The sequence below is a fragment of the Lissotriton helveticus genome, chromosome 12 (genome assembly GCF_964261635.1).
Source record: "Lissotriton helveticus chromosome 12, aLisHel1.1, whole genome shotgun sequence".
Lineage (NCBI taxonomy): Eukaryota > Metazoa > Chordata > Amphibia > Caudata > Salamandridae > Lissotriton > Lissotriton helveticus.
Genome location: NC_136073.1, coordinates 854,807,996 through 854,830,793, shown reverse-complemented (window position 1 = coordinate 854,830,793; position 22,798 = coordinate 854,807,996). Strand labels below are relative to the sequence as shown.

The 22,798-nt window shown below is 56.2% G+C and overlaps 1 protein-coding gene across 2 annotated transcripts in view; it reads left to right on the top strand.

The window, feature by feature from the left end:
* Positions 1-22,798, top strand: part of SEMA6B (semaphorin 6B) — a 290,743-nt gene that overhangs the window by 228,542 nt on the left and 39,403 nt on the right. For both annotated transcript variants that reach the window (XM_078669948.1, XM_078669949.1), the window contains exons 11-12: positions 7,373-7,504; positions 8,243-8,392. In XM_078669948.1, coding sequence (XP_078526074.1) covers positions 7,373-7,504; positions 8,243-8,392 — 282 coding nt within the window. The remainder of the gene's footprint in view (positions 1-7,372; positions 7,505-8,242; positions 8,393-22,798) is intronic.

Genomic DNA, 22,798 nt, shown 5'->3' with positions numbered 1-22,798 from the left:
TTTTGACTGGGTGTGAGTGTTTGATTGATTCAGATGCTCCGTCCATCACCACCCCCTTTTGTACCGTCCTTGTGACTAATGGCAAGATTGAAATAGATTTTGTTTGTAAAATACTTGTTATTTGCAGACATAAACTATTATATAAACCTAATCAGCTAGGACTTACGAAATATGTAGAACTTAAAATTAATAAGGTTGCCCTCACTGTTAATGTATTACATTTTGTCAGAATTAGAAATCAGCAATTACTTCCATTTATCTAACTTTTTTCCCCCAAGTATATTTCTTCATCTGTCTTCCGTTTGGGAGAGGTCCTAAGCTTTTGAAACAGGAAGTGACATCAAAGGAGGACAGGCAATGCAGTCTGCAGAAGTCTTAGAGCACCCTAGTTGCTGCAAACAAGCAAGCCCCTGCTGTGTACAATTGAGTCAGGAATGGGTGTTTATTTACACTCCCTCCCCCTATGTAAATGTAATTTGCACTTGTATAGCGCCTATCACCCAGGGGTCTCTAAGCGCTGTGCGAATACCACTGTGGAACCCTTCCTGGCCTGTTCCTGTGAGGTGTCCACTCCTGGGCACCCCAAGGTGAAGCCAGGCATCCTAGCGTTGTTAGGGCCGGTGTGGAGATTAAGCAAGCTACTGCCCAGAGTTGCAGAGTGGGACCCATGATTAGAATAGGCACCCAGGCGAGAATTATCAGGTCCGAGGAAATTGAGCCCAAGACCCGCCGAGGCGGGAATTGAACCCTGGTCCCGGGCCAGACCTCTGCCTCAGGGTCTGCCGCTCTAATCAGTGAGCCACACTTCTCCACTGTATGTCTTACTTCCGGTTTTAGGAGTTGGCATAGCGCAAATTATTAAGTGGATTCCAAGGAACAAAACTACTTACAAATACAGAAAAAATAGAATAAGGATATGATTGGGAAATCGAGGAGAAGTCAAAAAACAATAATAGTAAATCTATTTTTAAAACATTAAATAAGAGGCAGGAAGGAGGGATTATCAGAATGTCCAAATCCAGGTGTTCTTGATGTCCAGAAATGGCTCTGGTCAATGCACAGCTTCTGAAGGTGTACTGAGTCAACCAACGTGGACACCTCTGACTGATATCTGTAGGTTCCGCCTCCAAGTGGACAGGCGCCTGCCAGGTGTTTTGTGCGTTCTCTACCCCTGTGGTCCACCCTGCTGGTGACCCGGACAGCCATTTACTAGGGGTGTGCAAAGGTATTATGCAACATTCTAATTCGACCAGGAAAGCTATGGAAAGTATTAAGTTGCACATTTTGTCACCTTAGCAATACGTTATTTGCAGGCAAGATAATTGTACCGATTTTTTAAACTTATTTATAAATTTGGCATTTTGTAAAGTGTTAATACATGTAGTGCTGCAGTTGTTATGACGCTATGAAAGGAAACAAAGGTTTTCACAACAACTTTGGTTAAAAAGATAGAGTTTAGCCGAATGCACCACAAAGCGTCTTCATTGATTATTATTTTTGATGGCCCAAAGACCAGAGGAAAGCCTGTCAAAAGAGTCCAGGGTTCATGATATTTCTGAACAGAAGGTGGTAAGGCTGGGCTCTCAGGCTGAGGTCCAAGATATCCCACAGTGTGGAACCCTGGACAGCCAGGGCCCGCCTCCACTCTTTTGTCATTTCAATGATTGTTGTGGAGTGAGGCGCAGATACATTGATGAGAAGTCCCTGGCCAGAATCGAATGTGGGGCTGGTATCAAGGCCACTCACTCTTGTGTTTCCATAGGCCTTAAGGATGGTGCAAAGGGTTTAATTTAATGTCGTATTCTGCTGGACGCCGGCGGATGGATTTCAAGTCCAGCTTTGATTGGTCATGTTTCCTAAGGCTAAGAAGGAGTGTAGCTGCAAAGCCTTTTGAGGTCCTGTTTTCCCTAAACCCATTTTGCATTAGAATTTTTTAGCCATAATATGTTTAGCATATTTTGTATCTTTCTCAAAACGTAGCTTTTGACGGTATATGACCGACGTATTTTTTGTAAAAAACTTTGCAAACTTAGTAAATTTGATCACATAAAAAATCTTAAGCAATTGGAAAAAGCTATCTTTACCGCTTCTCATGCCTTCCCATTACTACTGGTTGTTTAACTGTTTGGAACAGAGGCATTGTATGACATACGCATATCAGGTGAAAATGGCCCAGCTGAAATTAAATAAAATAAGACTTTTTTACTTTTTTATGTAAACGTAAGTTTCTTTGGAAAAAAATACATTCTTAAATGTATTTATATTAGTTTGGCTGCACCACACGGGGAACAGAAGACATGAGCAAATATGATAATACAGTTGCATCACCCCCCAAACCCTAAGATGCCTTTATTGACAAATATGATGTTTACCCGCGCCTTCCCAGGAAGAGGTCAGTTTGTGCGGTTGAATGTCAGTAACTGGAATATCATAGACAGAAATATTGTCTGACACAAATATCATAACCTAAATATTGTTTACAAAAATGCACGTTGGGTGTAGATTTTTTATTAAGATTATATTGTATTCTATTTGTCACTCAAAATTAAAGCCAGATGAAATTCTGACATTATTCTGGTAGTAGAGGTTCTACCTTATGCCTTTCTCGGCTCGTAAAAGACTCATACGGTGGATAACATCCAATCGAGCTAGTTCTAGCAACGTATTAAGAGTATATCAGGTAGATCGCGACCCAGCACATGCCAAGATAATACTAGAAGTGCTCGCTCATGGAGTAAGACGTGAACGGGATTGGTTTGCTTGGGTCTTATAGTAGCACCTCAGTTTGTTCTCCTTCTACGTACGACTGATGTTAGGTGACTTTGGTACGGTGCTTCATTACGCACCTGCCGATCTTAAGTTCTCGATCAGATAAACCTCATCCCGAAGGGGCGCACATCACCATTGAATTTCCAAATAAGGCTTGAATACCACCGGGATCCATCCTCTGATAAGAAGCCTTTTAAGACAAGATTGCCTATTCAGATCCTGCCTGGGTTAAGCGATCAAAGGTAATTATAATTCCCATCGGCAGCTCTTTTAATGCCTCCCTGTAATTAGGTAATGGCGTGATTACGTGGGTGTCTCCATCACAGAAAGACTTTCACAATTGACCCCTGACAGCGCAGTAATAGGTCTGGCTGTGGGCTGAGCGTGCCTCCCACCCGTGGACATGATCCATCTGAGGAGTCGAGAATTGATTTGGTGATTGGCCGAAACAATATGATCTTTGATTAGATCCCATGATCTGCTCTCTGGCTATTCCCCCGCCGGGGAGTCGAGAATTGATTACGGTTTGTATCTGCTCGGAACATTGATTGTGGAACTTGTAGCAACTTGTTCTTGTCATTTAAAACAATGTGGTCTGGGCTGACAGACCTGCTTGTTGAAGATGCCAATATGTACATTAGCAGTTTTATAAACTCTTTGCTATTGGGATAATATGCACCAGATAGTATATAAAAAGAATTGACCAGGTAATCAGAATGAATTTGATTGGTGAAAGGTGATTATTTAAGGGTAGAATGGAGGTGCACTGTGGAAGGGGGTTCGGAGAAGGTCACGCCGTGGTGGGAGGGGGCATCGTTGCCCGGGTGGAGCGCACAGTGCTGGATGGAGGCATCATAGCCCACAATCACTCACCCAGCTTGAAAAGGGCATTGGTTTCAGCCTTCTAGATCAGGCATACTAGGGTCTAGTTCTAGTTCTAGGCATACTAGGGTCTAGTTCTAGTAGGGTCATGTTCTAGTGATGGGAGAGGCAATGGCCGTGCATCGCTGGAAGTGGGGAGCAGGGAATTAGTGTGGACACGGGGTGAACCCCGTTGGAAGTGGGGAGCAGGGCATTAGTGTGGACATGGGGTGCGTCGTGCTGAATGGAGAACTCAGAGGGGGTTTGTCTTCGCAGTTCAGGCATGACAGTGTGGTTTGGGTTGGGGCAAGGGCTGCTTTGCTTTTGATTGTACATTGTTTGTAATGGTATAGGCGAGTTGAGAATGGTGGAAAGTAATGGCTGCAACAAGAAGGTACCAGTGGTTAAAGATCACAAAGCATTTCCAAGCGCAATCATTTTTTGTGTCTACGTGGGGTGCATCAGTGTCACCCTGAGTTCACCCTGATGGATGGAGGGTCCATTTCCACAGGCATCTCAAGTGCCCCATGAATCCTGGGGCATCAAGAGGCATCGAACCTCTCAAAAGATGCGTACAATGGGAAACGGACATTCTAGAGTCATCGCCCGGCTATGGACATGGATATGGCCGGTCTACCGACATGACACCCTATAAACATGGCGCTCTACATACACTGCCACTCTACACACTTTGGGGGTTATTTAGCATTTGGTGGACAGAGCACCCTGCTACAAATCCGGCAGAATAATCCTTCCACACACTGACAGTATAGAGTAGGGTGGACCGCCATGTTTCCGCTGGCGGAATCTCCGCTCGCTCGCAGTCGGCGTAAACCTTAGACCAACCGACCAACCGCTCCAAATTGGACCATCTGTCTGAGTATCTCAGACCACCCACCTTATTTACCATGAACATTCAGACATATTTTTTCCCTGTTTGTGGCTACCAGTAAAAGTCTGGCCGTCCAGAACAAATAAAAATGAAATTGACTCCCACACCCCGGGGTTAAACTCCATGGGTTTCAAGGCCATTATTTTTTGTGTATATAAAAAAATCTCCTTTTGAGTTTGCTTTTGTAATACAAAAAGGTGTGCTGACCGGCCCCCTGGAAAATAACAGCTATTATGTAAACACACAGTGCCTTCAGAGAAGCCAACGTGGCGGCGGCCATCTCTAAATATGGTGGGTGGTAGTTCACCAGAGCCACAAGGTGCATGCTTCTCCTGCCCTTGTACAATGGCATACAGCCCACCAGACCCCAAATCACCCCTTTTGCCATTCAAAGAACATCGCCCCTCTAGAGATAAATTCACTCTGGGGACATCAACTCTATGGAAATCCAGGGAAAATGCCTTTAATGTCTGCCTTGTCCTCACCCCCCTGTTGTTTCTGAACGTTTATAAATAAAGGGGGAAAAAACAACCTTTCTGCTGGTTCTGGGCAGACAATGGCAGCAGTATTTTTCAACCAATTACTCAGAGGAAGCCCCCTGCGGCCAAGATTGATTTGTAATCGCTGGCAGGTGGCAGTGTGGGCTGGGGGGAGTGAAGAGTCCCAATCTCTAAGTATTGTGCTCAGTGTGAGCCTGTTCCATGAGTAAGCAGCCTGGACACATGATGCCGCCTCACTGGCAGCCCCCCACCGTGGCACAGCGCCCTCTGTAACATGCATCACCCTCCCATCCAACACGCGTGCCCTCCTACCAACCCACCGCGCATCTTCCAGCGCTCTCGCCATCCCCCAGCGCAACCCACCGTGCATCTTCCAGTGCTCTCGCCATCACCCAGCGCACATCTCCTCGCCAGCCCTGCGCTCACCAACCCGCGCGTGCCTATTTTCCCAATTGTTTTCAGAAATAGAGCATCCTTCAGCGTATGGTACCCCGAAGTCACCAGGATGGTTCTGTGATGTCACAAGTGACATGGTTCTGGGGTCATTAGGAAGGATCCAGTCAGACACTCAGTCTTGACTGTTGGGATCTCTGGATACCAAGGACTGGGCCGGGCTTCCTCCGGCGACCCAGTACTGGGCCAGGTTATACGAGTGATCTGCGCGTCGCAGTCGCCCAGATTGGGCCAGGCTGTCTCTCTCATCAGGACCTCTGCGACTACCCAGCTCTCAGGTTGTACTAGTGACATGGGCATCTAAGAAAGAGACTGCATCAGGCTTTCTATGATCACAGGATAACCTGTGGTCTTCCAGGAGAGAGACTGGTTGTATCTTGCAACCTGTAATTTAGGTGCCAAGAACAGTTCCAGGTTGTGTTTAATGACTTGGTGACCAAGGGTTCTCCGTTCTGAGCCGGGTCTCTCTACTGACCTGGTGATAGATGTTCACGCGGGACTGAGCCAGCATTCTCTAGTGTGCCAGACGTCTGGCCTCACCCACGAGTGAGCTAGTCGAGCTCTACTGACCTGATGTTCCCTTGTCGCCCAGGACCAAGCTGTCTGATGGGACCTGATCTTCTAATGGCTCCAACGACTGAACTAGGTTATCCCGAGTTAACTGGGCGTCCACGTTCACACAGGATCTAGCCAGATTAACTCTAGACATCTGGGTTTCTTGGATCCATCAGGGCTGTGCCAGTCGTTCGCTGTTCACCTGGGTTTCTAAGGGTACCCAGGTCCAAGACTGGCTTTCTCTGGGGACCTCAGTGTCTGAAGCCACCTCAGACTGAACCAGGTTGTACCTGTGGCCTAGACGTCTGGGGACACCATAGACCGAGCCAGGTCCTCTCCTCAGGCCTGATGATCTGGAATCACCGAGGACCGAGCCTGGCGGTCAAAAGTGACTTGTTTTTCTAATGTCAGGAAGGTTTGAGCCGCGTTGTCCCTAGTGACCTGGGCTTCTGAGATGAACGAGGACAAAGCCCGGCTATGTCTAGTGGCCTGGGCTTTTCCCCAAGTGGCTTGTTTCTAAGTGCTGCTAAGACACGCGTCCTCGTTCTGGACTGGACTGGAGGATGACGGCACGAGTTTTATCCAGGTAGCCTTGATCAACGGGGAAGTGGGCTAAAAAGAAATAAAAGTAGAGCTGCTTCTAGGTACCATCTATAGTCTGAGGATGACTAGACAATCTTTTCAACAATAGCCTATGTTCCTGGTGGAAATATAATACTAACTTGGGATAGACAATCTTCTGCAGAGAAGGTCAGTTTGGATGGGGACCAGATAAGCTTCCCCACCGAGAAATGAGTCTGAGTAGCATTGCACAAGCCTCCATTTAGTGGACTGATTTGCAGGTTCCTGGAACCTAGACCTGCCTCTGCATAGGGGATGGGTCTGAGAAGCAATGTGCAGTCTTCCTTTTAGTCGTGTGGTTCTGAAGGGCCGAGACCAGCTTTGCCATATTTGTTTTGTTCTCTATGGGGCAACACTGGCTCCCATTTCGGTGTCTGGCGCTGAAAGGAACTAGTCGCTTTTCCTAATCGTATTGACCAAACAAATTTCACTTCGTGCAAAGGTCCTCGGAAGGATGGGTGCAGCCCTTCTAATGGGCTGGTCCTAAGGGGTGGACGAGCTTCCCCATAGTGGACTGATCTGGGGTTGTGTGACTGGTTAAACAGATTAAGTATGCGGTGTGGAAGAGGCCACTGTTGTTCTTTGAGAGTGACTGATGTACACAGAATGCACAGAACCTTTGGTGTTGTCGCCGCCCTGCTGGTGTCTCACTTCTTCTCATCTCTCTACATCGTGAAGCGCTGCTCTCTCATTGATCCTTATCTTTCTTCTTGTTGAGCAGTATCCCTGGATCAGCGGTCTGCGCCTTCGACATGGACCAGGTTGCATCGGTCTTTGAGGGTCGCTTCAGGGAGCAGAAGTCCCCCGAGTCCATCTGGACTCCGGTCCCGGAGGAGCTGGTCCCCAAGCCAAGGTGAGTAAGATGAGTGTGGATCCCGGGGATCGATGCAGGTGCAATGTCCAGAAGGGTACTGCTGTGTTTAGTGGCAATTATGGGAGGAGGGAGCCACTACCTCTAAATCCTAGTATGAGGAAGAAAGACCATCATCATGGGCAGATGTGGACCACAGAAAAGCCCTAGGCAGATCCACCCACGCACATAAGACAATACAAGGATCTCCCAAGATTAGACTCAACCCACCTTCACACTAATCTTCACCACCCAGTTCTAAGCTAAACATTGAACATACTACTGACCATACACAACCAAACACCAGCAAAACCACAGACGCGATCGAACGACGGTTTCTGCAGTTCCGTGGATGACTCTCCAAGATCTGCATGAAAGGCAGCTCAGATATAGAATGAGCTACACTGTCACAGTATAACAAAGTAGGTTGGTCCTGAAATTCTTGTTGCTTCATGAAGTTCACTTCATGATGAAAACAAGCAAATGCAGCTGACCACCTTGCTGGCCAGATGATGCTGAAGCCCCATTTGTCCATCTGTGGGGTTACCAGGAGTCCTGCTTTGAACCAGGCAGCGGCTTGGCCTGGTGGGGTCTTGGATTGTGGAGGACGTACCACAGCGGAGTTGGGACCCTGGTAGCCGGATCCACATTTCTCAGTCTTAACCTATAGATAGTGGTGTTACCACAGTGTTTGTTGGCGTGAGGAATGCTCACCACCACCTCTTTCTCCTCGTCCTCCAGGCCTGGTTGTTGCGCCCACCCCGGCGCTCGTTTCAACGCTTCCAGCGGCTTCCCCGACGAGATGCTGAACTTTGTGAAGACTCACCCGCTGATGGACGAGTCGGTAAACTCTGTCGGCAACACCCCATGGATTACGAGGACCATGACCAGGTAAGAGACACCCGCCCCTGCACCCCGGCCCTCCCACATAGAAAGAGGCAATAGCAGCCAGTGAGCAACCAGGGATTTTGAGGACGAAACACAGATCATGGATTCCATCTCCTGACGTCACTCACTGACACTCATTCCAGTGCCCCCTGCCTGTGCTGCAGATTCTCCAATGCACTGCAGCGGGAACAACCCAGCTGGATCCCTGCATATCATCCCTGGAGGGTCTCCCTGCCTCTCCTTCAGGGTCTCTCTGCCTCCCTGGAGGGTCTCTCTGCCTCCCTGGAGGGTCTCTCTGCCTCCCTGGTGGGTCTCTCTGCCTCCCTGGTGGGTCTCTCTGCCTCCCTGGAGGGTCTCTCTGCCTCCCTGGAGAGTCTCTCTGCCTCCCTGGAGGGTCTCCCTGCCTCCCTGGAGGGTCTCCCTGCCTCCCTGGAGGGTCTCCCTGCCTCCCTGGAGGTCTCTCTGCCTCCCTGGAGGGTCTCTCTGCCTCCCTGGAGGGTCTCTCTGCCTCCCTGGAGGGTCTCTCTGCCTCCCTGGAGGGTCTCTCTGCCTCCTTGGAGGTCTCTCTGCCTCCCTGGAGGGTCTCCCTGCCTCCCTGGTGGGTCTCCCTTCCTCCCTGGAGGGTCTCTCTGCCTCCCTGGAGGGTCTCCCTGCCTCCCTGGTGGGTCTCCCTTCCTCCCTGGAGGGTCTCCCTGCCTCTCCTTCAGGGTCTCTCTGCCTCCCTGGAGGGTCTCTCTGCCCCCTGGAGGGTCTCCCTGCCTCTCTGGAGGGTCTCTCTGCCTCCCTGGAGGGTCTCTCTGCCTCCCTGGAGGGTCTCTCTGCCTCCCTGGTGGGTCTCTCTGCCTCCCTGGAGGGTCTCTCTGCCTCCCTGGTGGGTCTCTCTGCCTCCCTGGAGGGTCTCTCTGCCTCCCTGGAGGTCTCTCTGCCTCCCTGGAGGGTCTCTCTGCCTCCCTATAGGGTCTCTCTGCCTCCCTGGAGAGTCTCTCTGCCTCCCTGGAGGGTCTCTCTGCCTCCCTGGAGGGTCTCCCTGCCTCCCTGGTGGGTCTCCCTTCCTCCCTGGAGGGTCTCTCTGCCTCCCTGGAGAGTCGCTCTGCCCCCTGGAGGGTCCCCCTGCCTCTCTGGAGGGTCTCCCTGCCTCCCTGGAGGGTCTCTCTACCTCCCTGGAGGGTCTCCCTGCCTCCCTGGAGGGTCTCTCTGCCTCCCTGGAGGGTCTCCCTGCCTCCCTGGAGGGTCTCTCTGCCTCGCTGGAGGGTCTCTCTGCCTCCCTGGAGAGTCTCTCTGCCCCCTGGTGGGTCTCCCTGCCTCCCTAGTGGGGTCTCCCTGCCTCCCTGGAGGGTCTCTCTACCTCCCTGGAGGGTCTCCCTGCCTCCCTGGAGGGTCTCTCTGCCTCCCTGGAGGGTCTCCCTGCCTCCCTGGAGGGTCTCTCTGCCTCCCTGGTGGGTCTCTCTGCCTCCCTGGAGGGTCTCTCTGCCTCCCTGGAGGGTCTCCCTGCCTCTCTGGTGGGTCTCTCTGCCTCCCTGGAGGGTCTCCCTGCCTCCCTGGAGGGTCTCTCTGCCTCCCTGGAGGGTCTCTCTGCCTCCCTGGAGGTCTCTCTGCCTCCCTGGAGGGTCTCCCTGCCCCCCTGGAGGGTCTCCCTGCCTCCCTGGAGGGTCTCCCTGCCTCCCTGGAGGGTCTCTCTGCCTCCCTGGAGGGTCTCCCTGCCTCCCTGAAGGGTCTCTCTGCCTCCCTCGTGGGTCTCCCTGTCTCCCTGGAGGGTCTCCCTGTCTCCCTGGAGGGTCTCCCTGCCTCCCTGGAGGGTCTCTCTGCCTCCCTGGAGGGTCTCTCTGCCTCCCTGCCTCCCTGGAGGGTCTCCCTGCCTCCCTGGAGGGTCTCCCTGCCTCCCTGGAGGGTCTCTCTGCCTCCCTGGAGGGTCTCTCTGCCTCCCTGGAGGTCTCCCTGCCTCCCTGAAGGGTCTCTCTGCCTCCCTGGTGGTCTCCCTGCCTCCCTGGAGGGTCTCCCTGCCTCCCTGGAGGGTCTCCCTGCCCCCCTGGAGGGTCTCTCTGCCTCCCTGGTGGTCTCTCTGCCTCCCTGGAGGGTCTCTCTGCCTCCCTGGAGGGTCTCTCTGCCTCCCTGGAGGGTCTCCCTGCCTCCCTGGAGGGTCTCTCTGCCTCCTGGAGGGTCTCCCTGCCTTCTGGAGGGTCTCCCTGCCTCCCTGAAGGGTCTCTCTGCCTCCTGGAGGGTCTCTCTGCCCCCCTGGAGGGTCTCTCTGCCTCCCTGGAGGGTCTCTCTGCCTCCTGGAGGGTCTCTCTGCCTCCTGGAGGGTCTCTCTGCCTCCCTGGCGGTCTCCCTGCCTCCCTGGAGGGTCTCCCTGCCCCCCTGGTGGGTCTCCCTGCCCCCCTGGAGGGTCTCTCTGCCTCCCTGGAGGGTCTCTCTGCCCCCCTGGAGGGTCTCTCTGCCTCCTGGAGGGTCTCTCTGCCTCCCTGGAGGGTCCCCCTGCCTCCCTGGAGGGTCTCCCTGCCCCCCTGGTGGGTCTCCCTGCCCCCCTGGAGGGTCTCTCTGCCTCCCTTAAGGTCTCTCTGCCTCCTGGAGGGTCTCTTTGCCTCCCTGGAGGGTCTCCCTGCCTCCCTGGAGGGTCTCTCTGCCCCCCTGGAGGGTCTCTCTGCCTCCTGGAGGGTCTCTCTGCCTCCCTGGTGGTCTCCCTGCCTCCCTGGAGGGTCTCCCTGCCCCCCTGGTGGGTCTCCCTGCCTCCCTTAAGGTCTCTCTGCCCCCCTGGAGGGTCTCTCTGCCTCCTGGAGGGTCTCTCTGCCTCCCTGGCGGTCTCCCTGCCTCCCTGGAGGGTCTACCTGCCCTCCTGGAGGGTCTCTCTGCCTCCCTTAAGGTCTCTCTGCCTCCCTGGAGGGTCTCTCTGCCTCCCTTAAGGTCTCTCTGCCTCCCTGGAGGGTCTCTCTGCCTCCCTGGAGGTCTCCCTGCCTCCCTGGAGGGTCTCCCTGCCCCCCTGGAGGGTCTCTCTGCCCCCCTGGAGGGTCTCTCTGCCCCCCTGGAGGGTCTCCCTGCCTCCCTGGAGGGTCTCTCTGCCTCCCTGGAGGGTCTCCCTGCCTCCCTGGAGGTCTCTCTGCCTCCCTGGAGGGTCTCCCTGCCCCCCTGGAGGGTCTCCCTGCCTCCCTGGAGGGTCTCCCTGCCTCCCTTAAGGTCTCTCTGCCCCCCTGGAGGGTCTCTCTGCCTCCTGGAGGGTCTCTCTGCCTCCCTGGGGTCTCCCTGCCTCCCTGGAGGGTCTACCTGCCCTCCTGGAGGGTCTCTCTGCCTCCCTTAAGGTCTCTCTGCCTCCCTGGAGGGTCTCTCTGCCTCCCTTAAGGTCTCTCTGCCTCCCTGGAGGGTCTCTCTGCCTCCCTGGAGGTCTCTCTGCCTCCCTGGAGGGTCTCCCTGCCTCCCTGGAGGGTCTCCCTGCCCCCCTGGAGGGTCTCTCTGCCCCCCTGGAGGGTCTCCCTGCCCCCCTGGAGGGTCTCTCTGCCTCCCTGGAGGGTCTCCCTGCCTCCCTGGAGGTCTCTCTGCCTCCCTGGAGGGTCTCCCTGCCCCCCTGGAGGGTCTCCCTGCCTCCCTGGAGGGTCTCCCTGCCTCCCTGGAGGGTCTCTCTGCCTCCCTGGAGGGTCTCCCTGCCTCCCTGGTGGGTCTCCCTGCCTCCCTGGAGGGTCTCCCTGCCTCCCTGGAGGGTCTCTCTGCCTCCCTGGAGGGTCTCTCTGCCTCCCTGGAGGTCTCTCTGCCTCCCTGGAGGGTCTCCCTGCCTCCCTGAAGGGTCTCTCTGCCTCCTGGAGGGTCTCTCTGCCCCCCTGGAGGGTCTCTCTGCCTCCCTGGAGGGTCTCTCTGCCTCCTGGAGGGTCTCTCTGCCTCCCTTAAGGTCTCTCTGCCTCCCTGGAGGGTCTCTCTGCCTCCCTTAAGGTCTCTCTGCCTCCCTGGAGGGTCTCCCTGCCTCCCTGGAGGGTCTCCCTGCCTCCCTGGAGGGTCTCCCTGCCTCCCTGGAGGGTCTCTCTGCCCCCCTGGAGGGTCTCTCTGCCTCCTGGAGGGTCTCTTTGCCTCCCTGGCGGTCTCCCTGCCTCCCTGGAGGGTCTCCCTGCCCCCCTGGTGGGTCTCCCTGCCCCCCTGGAGGGTCTCTCTGCCTCCCTTAAGGTCTCTCTGCCTCCCTGGAGGGTCTCTCTGCCCCCCTGGAGGGTCTCTCTGCCTCCCTGGAGGGTCTCTCTGCCTCCCTGGCGGTCTCCCTGCCTCCCTTAAGGTCTCCCTGCCTCCCTGAAGGGTCTCTCTGCCTCCCTGGAGGGTCTCTCTGCCTCCCTGGAGGGTCTCCCTGCCCCCCTGGAGGGTCTCTCCCTGCCTCCCTGGAGGTCTCTCCCTGCCTCCCTGGAGGGTCTCCCTGCCTCCCTGGAGGGTCTCCCTGCCTCCCTGGAGGGTCTCCCTGCCTCCCTGGAGGGTCTCCCTGCCCCCCTGGAGGGTCTCTCTGCCTCCCTGGAGGTCTCTCTGCCTCCCTGGAGGGTCTCCCTGCCTCCCTGGAGGGTTTCTCTGCCTCCCTCGTGGGTCTCCCTGCCTCCTTGGAGGTCTCTCTGCCCCCCTGGAGGGTCTCTCTGCCTCCCTGGAGGGTCTCCCTGCCTCCCTGGAGGTCTCTCTGCCTCCCTGGAGGGTCTCTCTGCCCCCTGGAGGGTCTCCCTGCCTCTCTGCCTCCCTGGAGGGTCTCTCTGCCTCCCTGGAGGGTCTCCCTGCCTCCCTGGTGGGTCTCCCTTCCTCCCTGGAGGGTCTCCCTGCCTCCCTGGTGGGTCTCCCTTCCTCACTGGAGGGTCTCTCTGCCTCCCTGGTGGGTCTCTCTGCCTCCCTGGTGGGTCTCTCTGCCTCCCTGGAGGGTCTCTCTGCCTCCCTGGAGGGTCTCCCTGCCTCCCTGGAGGGTCTCTCTGCCTCCCTGGAGGTCTCTCTGCCTCCCTGGAGGGTCTCTCTGCCTCCCTGGAGGGTCTCTCTGCCTCCCTGGAGGGTCTCTCTGCCTCCCTGGATGGTCTCTCTGCCTCCCTGGAGGGTCTCTCTGCCTCCTTGGAGGGTCTCTCTGCCTCCTTGGAGGTCTCTCTGCCTCCCTGGAGGGTCTCCCTGCCTCCCTGGTGGGTCTCCCTTCCTCCCTGGAGGGTCTCTCTGCCTCCCTGGAGGGTCTCCCTGCCTCCCTGGTGGGTCTCCCTTCCTCCCTGGAGGGTCTCCCTGCCTCTCCTTCAGGGTCTCTCTGCCTCCCTGGAGGGTCTCTCTGCCCCCTGGAGGGTCTCCCTGCCTCTCTGGAGGGTCTCTCTGCCTCCCTGGAGGGTCTCTCTGCCTCCCTGGAGGGTCTCTCTGCCTCCCTGGTGGGTCTCTCTGCCTCCCTGGAGGGTCTCTCTGCCTCCCTGGTGGGTCTCTCTGCCTCCCTGGAGGGTCTCTCTGCCTCCCTGGAGGTCTCTCTGCCTCCCTGGAGGGTCTCTCTGCCTCCCTATAGGGTCTCTCTGCCTCCCTGGAGAGTCTCTCTGCCTCCCTGGAGGGTCTCTCTGCCTCCCTGGAGGGTCTCCCTGCCTCCCTGGAGGGTCTCCCTGCCTCCCTGGAGGGTCTCCCTGCCTCCCTGGAGGGTCTCTCTGCCTCCCTGGAGGTCTCTCTGTCTCCCTGGAGGGTCTCTCTGCCTCCCTGGAGGGTCTCTCTGCCTCCCTAGAGGGTCTCTCTGCCTCCTTGGAGGTCTCTCTGCCTCCCTGGAGGGTCTCCCTGCCTCCCTGGTGGGTCTCCCTTCCTCCCTGGAGGGTCTCCCTGCCTCCCTGGTGGGTCTCCCTTCCTCCCTGGAGGGTCTCTCTGCCTCCCTGGAGGGTCTCTCTGCCCCCTGGAGGGTCTCCCTGCCTCTCTGGAGGGTCTCTCTGCCTCCCTGGAGGGTCTCTCTGCCTCCCTGGAGGGTCTCTCTGCCTCCCTGGTGGGTCTCTCTGCCTCCCTGGAGGGTCTCTCTGCCTCCCTGGAGGTCTCTCTGCCTCCCTGGAGGGTCTCTCTGCCTCCCTGGAGGGTCTCTCTGCCTCCTTGGAGGTCTCTCTGCCTCCCTGGAGGGTCTCCCTGCCTCCCTGGTGGGTCTCCCTTCCTCCCTGGAGGGTCTCTCTGCCTCCCTGGAGAGTCGCTCTGCCCCCTGGAGGGTCCCCCTGCCTCTCTGGAGGGTCTCCCTGCCTCCCTGGAGGGTCTCTCTACCTCCCTGGAGGGTCTCCCTGCCTCCCTGGAGGGTCTCTCTGCCTCCCTGGAGGGTCTCCCTGCCTCCCTGGAGGGTCTCTCTGCCTCGCTGGAGGGTCTCTCTGCCTCCCTGGAGAGTCTCTCTGCCCCCTGGTGGGTCTCCCTGCCTCCCTAGTGGGGTCTCCCTGCCTCCCTGGAGGGTCTCTCTACCTCCCTGGAGGGTCTCCCTGCCTCCCTGGAGGGTCTCTCTGCCTCCCTGGAGGGTCTCCCTGCCTCCCTGGAGGGTCTCTCTGCCTCCCTGGTGGGTCTCTCTGCCTCCCTGGTGGGTCTCTCTGCCTCCCTGGAGGGTCTCTCTGCCTCCCTGGAGGGTCTCCCTGCCTCTCTGGTGGGTCTCTCTGCCTCCCTGGAGGGTCTCCCTGCCTCCCTGGAGGGTCTCTCTGCCTCCCTGGAGGGTCTCTCTGCCTCCCTGGAGGTCTCTCTGCCTCCCTGGAGGGTCTCCCTGCCCCCCTGGAGGGTCTCCCTGCCTCCCTGGAGGGTCTCCCTGCCTCCCTGGAGGGTCTCCCTGCCTCCCTGGAGGGTCTCTCTGCCTCCCTGGAGGGTCTCCCTGCCTCCCTGAAGGGTCTCTCTGCCTCCCTCGTGGGTCTCCCTGTCTCCCTGGAGGGTCTCCCTGTCTCCCTGGAGGGTCTCCCTGCCTCCCTGGAGGGTCTCTCTGCCTCCCTGGAGGGTCTCTCTGCCTCCCTGCCTCCCTGGAGGGTCTCCCTGCCTCCCTGGAGGGTCTCCCTGCCTCCCTGGAGGGTCTCTCTGCCTCCCTGGAGGGTCTCTCTGCCTCCCTGGAGGTCTCCCTGCCTCCCTGGAGGTCTCCCTGCCTCCCTGAAGGGTCTCTCTGCCTCCCTGGTGGTCTCCCTGCCTCCCTGGAGGGTCTCCCTGCCTCCCTGGAGGGTCTCCCTGCCCCCCTGGAGGGTCTCTCTGCCTCCCTGGTGGTCTCTCTGCCTCCCTGGAGGGTCTCTCTGCCTCCCTGGAGGGTCTCTCTGCCTCCCTGGAGGGTCTCCCTGCCTCCCTGGAGGGTCTCTCTGCCTCCTGGAGGGTCTCCCTGCCTTCTGGAGGGTCTCCCTGCCTCCCTGAAGGGTCTCTCTGCCTCCTGGAGGGTCTCTCTGCCCCCCTGGAGGGTCTCTCTGCCTCCTGGAGGGTCTCTCTGCCTCCTGGAGGGTCTCTCTGCCTCCCTGGCGGTCTCCCTGCCTCCCTGGAGGGTCTCCCTGCCCCCCTGGTTGGTCTCCCTGCCCCCCTGGAGGGTCTCTCTGCCTCCCTGGAGGGTCTCTCTGCCCCCCTGGAGGGTCTCTCTGCCTCCTGGAGGGTCTCTCTGCCTCCCTGGAGGGTCCCCCTGCCTCCCTGGAGGGTCTCCCTGCCCCCCTGGTGGGTCTCCCTGCCCCCCTGGAGGGTCTCTCTGCCTCCCTTAAGGTCTCTCTGCCTCCTGGAGGGTCTCTCTGCCTCCCTGGAGGGTCTCCCTGCCTCCCTGGAGGGTCTCTCTGCCCCCCTGGAGGGTCTCTCTGCCTCCTGGAGGGTCTCTCTGCCTCCCTGGTGGTCTCCCTGCCTCCCTGGAGGGTCTCCCTGCCCCCCTGGTGGGTCTCCCTGCCTCCCTTAAGGTCTCTCTGCCCCCCTGGAGGGTCTCTCTGCCTCCTGGAGGGTCTCTCTGCCTCCCTGGCGGTCTCCCTGCCTCCCTAGAGGGTCTACCTGCCCTCCTGGAGGGTCTCTCTGCCTCCCTTAAGGTCTCTCTGCCTCCCTGGAGGGTCTCTCTGCCTCCCTTAAGGTCTCTCTGCCTCCCTGGAGGGTCTCTCTGCCTCCCTGGAGGTCTCTCTGCCTCCCTGGAGGGTCTCCCTGCCTCCCTGGAGGGTCTCTCTGCCCCCCTGGAGGGTCTCCCTGCCCCCCTGGAGGGTCTCTCTGCCTCCCTGGAGGGTCTCCCTGCCTCCCTGGAGGTCTCTCTGCCTCCCTGGAGGGTCTCCCTGCCCCCCTGGAGGGTCTCCCTGCCTCCCTGGAGGGTCTCCCTGCCTCCCTTAAGGTCTCTCTGCCCCCCTGGAGGGTCTCTCTGCCTCCTGGAGGGTCTCTCTGCCTCCCTGGCGGTCTCCCTGCCTCCCTGGAGGGTCTACCTGCCCTCCTGGAGGGTCTCTCTGCCTCCCTTAAGGTCTCTCTGCCTCCCTGGAGGGTCTCTCTGCCTCCCTTAAGGTCTCTCTGCCTCCCTGGAGGGTCTCTCTGCCTCCCTGGAGGTCTCTCTGCCTCCCTGGAGGGTCTCCCTGCCTCCCTGGAGGGTCTCCCTGCCCCCCTGGAGGGTCTCTCTGCCCCCCTGGAGGGTCTCCCTGCCCCCCTGGAGGGTCTCTCTGCCTCCCTGGAGGGTCTCCCTGCCTCCCTGGAGGTCTCTCTGCCTCCCTGGAGGGTCTCCCTGCCCCCCTGGAGGGTCTCCCTGCCTCCCTGGAGGGTCTCCCTGCCTCCCTGGAGGGTCTCTCTGCCTCCCTGGAGGGTCTCCCTGCCTCCCTGGTGGGTCTCCCTGCCTCCCTGGAGGGTCTCCCTGCCTCCCTGGAGGGTCTCTCTGCCTCCCTGGAGGGTCTCTCTGCCTCCCTGGAGGTCTCTCTGCCTCCCTGGAGGGTCTCCCTGCCTCCCTGAAGGGTCTCTCTGCCTCCTGGAGGGTCTCTCTGCCCCCCTGGAGGGTCTCTCTGCCTCCCTGGAGGGTCTCTCTGCCTCCTGGAGGGTCTCTCTGCCTCCCTTAAGGTCTCTCTGCCTCCCTGGAGGGTCTCTCTGCCTCCCTTAAGGTCTCTCTGCCTCCCTGGAGGGTCTCCCTGCCTCCCTGGAGGGTCTCCCTGCCTCCCTGGAGGGTCTCCCTGCCTCCCTGGAGGGTCTCTCTGCCCCCCTGGAGGGTCTCTCTGCCTCCTGGAGGGTCTCTTTGCCTCCCTGGCGGTCTCCCTGCCTCCCTGGAGGGTCTCCCTGCCCCCCTGGTGGGTCTCCCTGCCCCCCTGGAGGGTCTCTCTGCCTCCCTTAAGGTCTCTCTGCCTCCCTGGAGGGTCTCTCTGCCCCCCTGGAGGGTCTCTCTGCCTCCCTGGAGGGTCTCTCTGCCTCCCTGGCGGTCTCCCTGCCTCCCTTAAGGTCTCCCTGCCTCCCTGAAGGGTCTCTCTGCCTCCCTGGAGGGTCTCTCTGCCTCCCTGGAGGGTCTCCCTGCCCCCCTGGAGGGTCTCTCCCTGCCTCCCTGGAGGTCTCTCCCTGCCTCCCTGGAGGGTCTCCCTGCCTCCCTGGAGGGTCTCCCTGCCTCCCTGGAGGGTCTCTCTGCCTCCCTGGAGGGTCTCCCTGCCCCCCTGGAGGGTCTCTCTGCCTCCCTGGAGGTCTCTCTGCCTCCCTGGAGGGTCTCCCTGCCTCCCTGGAGGGTTTCTCTGCCTCCCTCGTGGGTCTCCCTGCCTCCTTGGAGGTCTCTCTGCCCCCCTGGAGGGTCTCTCTGCCTCCCTGGAGAGTCTCCCTGCCTCCCTGGATGTCTCTCTGCCTCCCTGGAGGGTCTCTCTGCCCCCTGGAGGGTCTCCCTGCCTCTCTGCCTCCCTGGAGGGTCTCTCTGCCTCCTTGGAGGTCTCTCTGCCTCCCTGGAGGGTCTCCCTGCCTCCCTGGTGGGTCTCCCTTCCTCCCTGGAGGGTCTCCCTGCCTCCCTGGTGGGTCTCCCTTCCTCACTGGAGGGTCTCTCTGCCTCCCTGGTGGGTCTCTCTGCCTCCCTGGTGGGTCTCTCTGCCTCCCTGGAGGGTCTCTCTGCCTCCCTGGAGGGTCTCCCTGCCTCCCTGGAGGGTCTCTCTGCCTCCCTGGAGGTCTCTCTGCCTCCCTGGAGGGTCTCTCTGCCTCCCTGGAGGGTCTCTCTGCCTCCCTGGAGGGTCTCTCTGCCTCCCTGGATGGTCTCTCTGCCTCCCTGGAGGGTCTCTCTGTCTCCCTGGAGGTCTCCCTCCCACCTGCAGCAGGCCCCTCCCCTCTTCCCTCCCCCCTGTCCTTGCATGCTCTGTGCAGCAGCGCCTGGTTCCCGCTGCTGACGTGCACGGGTACCAGCGGGGGGGGGGGGGGGGGGGGGGGGGGGGCATATCGAGGCGCCCCCGCGCCTGCCAGGCCGGGAGTGACAGCGCCTGTCAGAGACAGGAGGGGGCCTCGCCTGGCACCAGCATCCATCTCCGTGATAGGCATCAGGGCCGCGGTCAGGGAGGGGTTAATCAGCCTTCACAGAACAATGCCCGGCCGCGTGCGCGAGTGACGGCGGCTCATCCCGCCGGGGGACACTTAATTACATTTGTCATGGTGTCTGGCACACGTGTGCCGAGCCGTGCTGCTTGTCAGCGCCGCCATGCCTGGGCCTCTGCAAAGCCCCGTGCCTGGTTCTCCCTTTGGTGCATACTTTTACCTGTGTGTATTCATATGCATTGCACGGTGTGCATGTTAGGTTTCTGTTCTGTACACATGGATGCATACGTGTTAGCTTGTGTTCTGCATGTGTGGTGTATGTACGTGAATATAAAGGTGTAAACAGCTGCTTGCCAGTGTGGTGTGTGTGCAATCTAGTTGCAGTGCCCCTGTCTATTTACTTGCGTGTGGTTTCGTGCGCACATGGTTGCATATCTACTAGACTGTGGACTACATGTAGGAATTGATGTGTATGTTTCTGTGTGTATCATTTTTCTTCCTGTGTGTGTGCGCGCACACGCATGCGTGTGTGTGAGCGTATATCGGTATGGGGCTTGGACATTTCCCCAAAGTTGTCGTGAATATTATCTTTCTAATTAAATCTGCTTGACTTAATTGTTGTTTTATGGAAAATTAATCAAGCAGCTCAAGCAGCGTGCTTTTCCAGGGGGGGTGCATGTGGCCAGTGGTGATGGAGTGTGCGCCTTGGTGCCTCAATCACCGCCCTGAGGCACACATTGCCGGTGTCCGGCATTAAGGGAGGTAGGTGGGCCTTTGGGTCTTGAGAGTAGAGCTATCATGGGTGACTCAGCCTTACCTATGGTAACTCCCTTCGCACTTGAAATGGTCATCAGTCCCGCAGGTTTTCAAAATGGTTGCTGGAAGTTTTCCGAATGTTTGCTGTATGTTTGCAGGATATTTGCAGGATGTTTGCAGGATATTTGCAGGACGTTTGCAGGATATTTGCAGGACGTTTGCAGGACGTTTGTAGGACATCTGCAGCATGTTTGCGAGTGTTGATAACATAAGGTCCTTTAGTACCACCCCACCAACATTTGTGGAATACCCAATTTCGTCTACTTTTAAACCGGTACGAGATTTGCTGTGGTAAAGGCACAAAGCGAGATAACGGTGTAATATGTGACCCTTGTTATTTATTGACAAATTGGTGCTTTCTTACAACGTACATGTTGGTGATCACGGAATTGGTCATTAGCTTTTAACCAATAATGCTCTTAAGCATCTCTGAGAGAACCAGAGGCAGTCTTACTGCACGTTTACTAAACCTTGATTGAATGATGTTGAGTGTTCATGAGACTGTCAAGAAATTGATTGAATAATTCATTGACAGATTAATCGTATATATAGATATATAGTCCAGTTGATGTACTCGATCGCCTCTAAGTGCTAAGTAGACACATATTTAACCATGCTGTAAAATCACTGCATGGATTGCGGGTTGCGTCAAGCTTGCTTTTATAAGACCTAGACATGCTTTGCAAGTAACCTATTGAAACGCGTGCCGCTCACAGTAAAAGGGGTGACCACTATTGATCCGGGAAGGCCAGATCCATGCCAGATATTCAGAACATCCTTGTGAGATACATTTACATGCAGTGGTCCTTAAAGGGGCTCATCTACATAGTCGGCAGCTACCCCGAACATCTGTGTGCCAATGAAAACATCTTTTCTATGCTCTACTTGATTATGATGGAGAGGAAGGTTGGTTGGGACTATCTTTGGTCAGGAACGTGGACATCAATAAGAGACTCTTGTTAGAATGCCTTTCTGGACTCCATGGTTCTGCATTTAACAAGTGTATTGAGGACATTACAACGATTACACCTACGGTCAACGTCCAAAGATAAAAATTTTGCTACAAACTAATACAATTCCTGACCCAGGCACTGGATGGTTGAATTTAGCACCACATGTGATCCAGAAAGTCTTCAAGCTGCAAAACTATTTTTACAGACATGTAACCAGTTTCTTCGCCCTGGTTTTAGTCCTGTTTACGGTTTCTAATAGGAATGGGCACGTGACAATGGGATACCTGTGAAAAGACAGTCACCTCTTCTTCACGGCTGTTGTGGCTGCACCATTTAAGCAGTAGCGGCTGCCACCGAACGAGTGTGGGGGGGGGGCGGGGAACGGATAGGGGAGGGAATTAAAAATACATTTTTAAAAACCCACTTACCTGGATGTGTCCGGACGCCACCTCTCCTCCGTCCTCTTCCTGGCTTCTGTGGAAGCAGGAAGCACCCAGACTCCCCCGAGCCAATCACAACGCTGCAATGCAGGGTTGTGATTGGTCTGAGCACTGTGGGTCGGGGTTCAGACAGGGAATAGGACCCTGGACATGTTCTCCACCCAGGCTGTAATACAGCCTCAATGGAGAACATGAAAAGTGCGCATGGCATTTTGGCCGGGCCGAGACAGCCGGCCAAAATGTCATGCGCACTAAGAATTGCCTACCACTCCTCCCCCAGCCTCTAAACAGCCCAGCACCGCCCTGCCCCTAACCAACTGAGCCAGTACATTTAAATAAAATTATAATAACGTTAAGTTATTATCCTTTTATTTTTCCGTTTTTAATTGCTCCCTCAGTGAGCAGTGGGGCAACGCTCCTCCGCCTTAGCGACTGCATTTAATAACATTATTGGCCCTTCGGTAGCAATGAATGCTTCAGTCGGAACGGAGATTCCCAAGAGACTCTTGGCGAAAAAACACTTTTCAAGAGACCATCTCCAAAATGCTGTGAATAAAACTGAAGCGGCGGTGACCCTCCTCGTACCTGTTCGGTTCACGTCGGCTTTTATTCCCGTACGGACGGTTAACACTCTCCTCAGGCTAATAGCTTACTTTTCTTACCTGGAAGGAATAGGATGGGCCAAAATAATTTCTATTTTTCTCCAGTTCTTGGTGTGCAAAGAAAAAAGGGATCAATCTATTCTAGTTCTGATTTGTATTACTTCTCCAGGAAAAAGTGCATTAATATTTCGTTTACCCAGCTCAGGACCTTGGTAAATTGAGGTTCCACCTCGGTGAGGATTAATGCACTCGCGAGCTACCTGTCTCTCGCGCCCTCTTCGCTCGCGAGAATTCTCAATGGACTCTGTCGACACTGCGGACTCCGACGAGCCTGGTTTGTCTCTTTCTCATTTAAAATCCTGATGGCTTCGGTCGTATCGCCCGTCCATCTTTGTTCGAGGCAAAACATGTCCAGAGGAGGTAATCTTTCCTCATAACTTCTCCTCGACAACCCATCCATCATGTTAGTTGCTTTGCGGTGGATGCTTTCAGCTTCCCTTATGTTTGCCTTGCGATGAGGGCGCGAGACCTCGCCGCAGTTATCGCAGTCTGTACCCACCAATGGCTCGTGCAGTCGCGCCTCGTTGGGCGCGACACCCCTCCACCCCCTGATGCAAGATGGTGTCTTATCTTTTTTTTATTCTTTGGTGTTTCATCTGTTCTAATGGCCAGGAGCTGTTTTCCCCCCACAGCACTCTTTCTAATATTGCATAGCAATCAATATACATAGTATGTATGCAGATGTACAGAGTATGGGAGGAGGCCAGGACTCACCCAAGGTGAAATCTCAATTAAGGCACGGTGCCCCCCTCAAAAATAATAATAATAAATAGCATATTACGTCTGTGCATCTGTATAAATGGTTTATGCCAGGGAACTTTTTAATTGTATTTGTTCTAAGGAAAGATATGTAACCAGCCCAAGATGCAAGTAGTTTTTGCACTTTTTGCACTGAAAAGTAAAATCACGCTCAAGAGGCCTTGTGTTATTTTGTCCACCAGTGTTAATTAAAATGTGTTAATTAAAATACAGTTTTCACAATTGCCTTGGATATTTTGAGCATTCATAGATTGAGAACATCTTGCCTCTTTTTTTATTTTTTTTAAATTTAATTATAATTAAGGCTCACTGTTTTCTGTTTTTACTGATGTTTACAGATAAATACAGACAGAAAATAATGTGTTTTCTGTCTGCACTTATTTTTAAAAGTGGATAAATACAGAACATTGTGCTGCTTTCAAGTGACCCTCT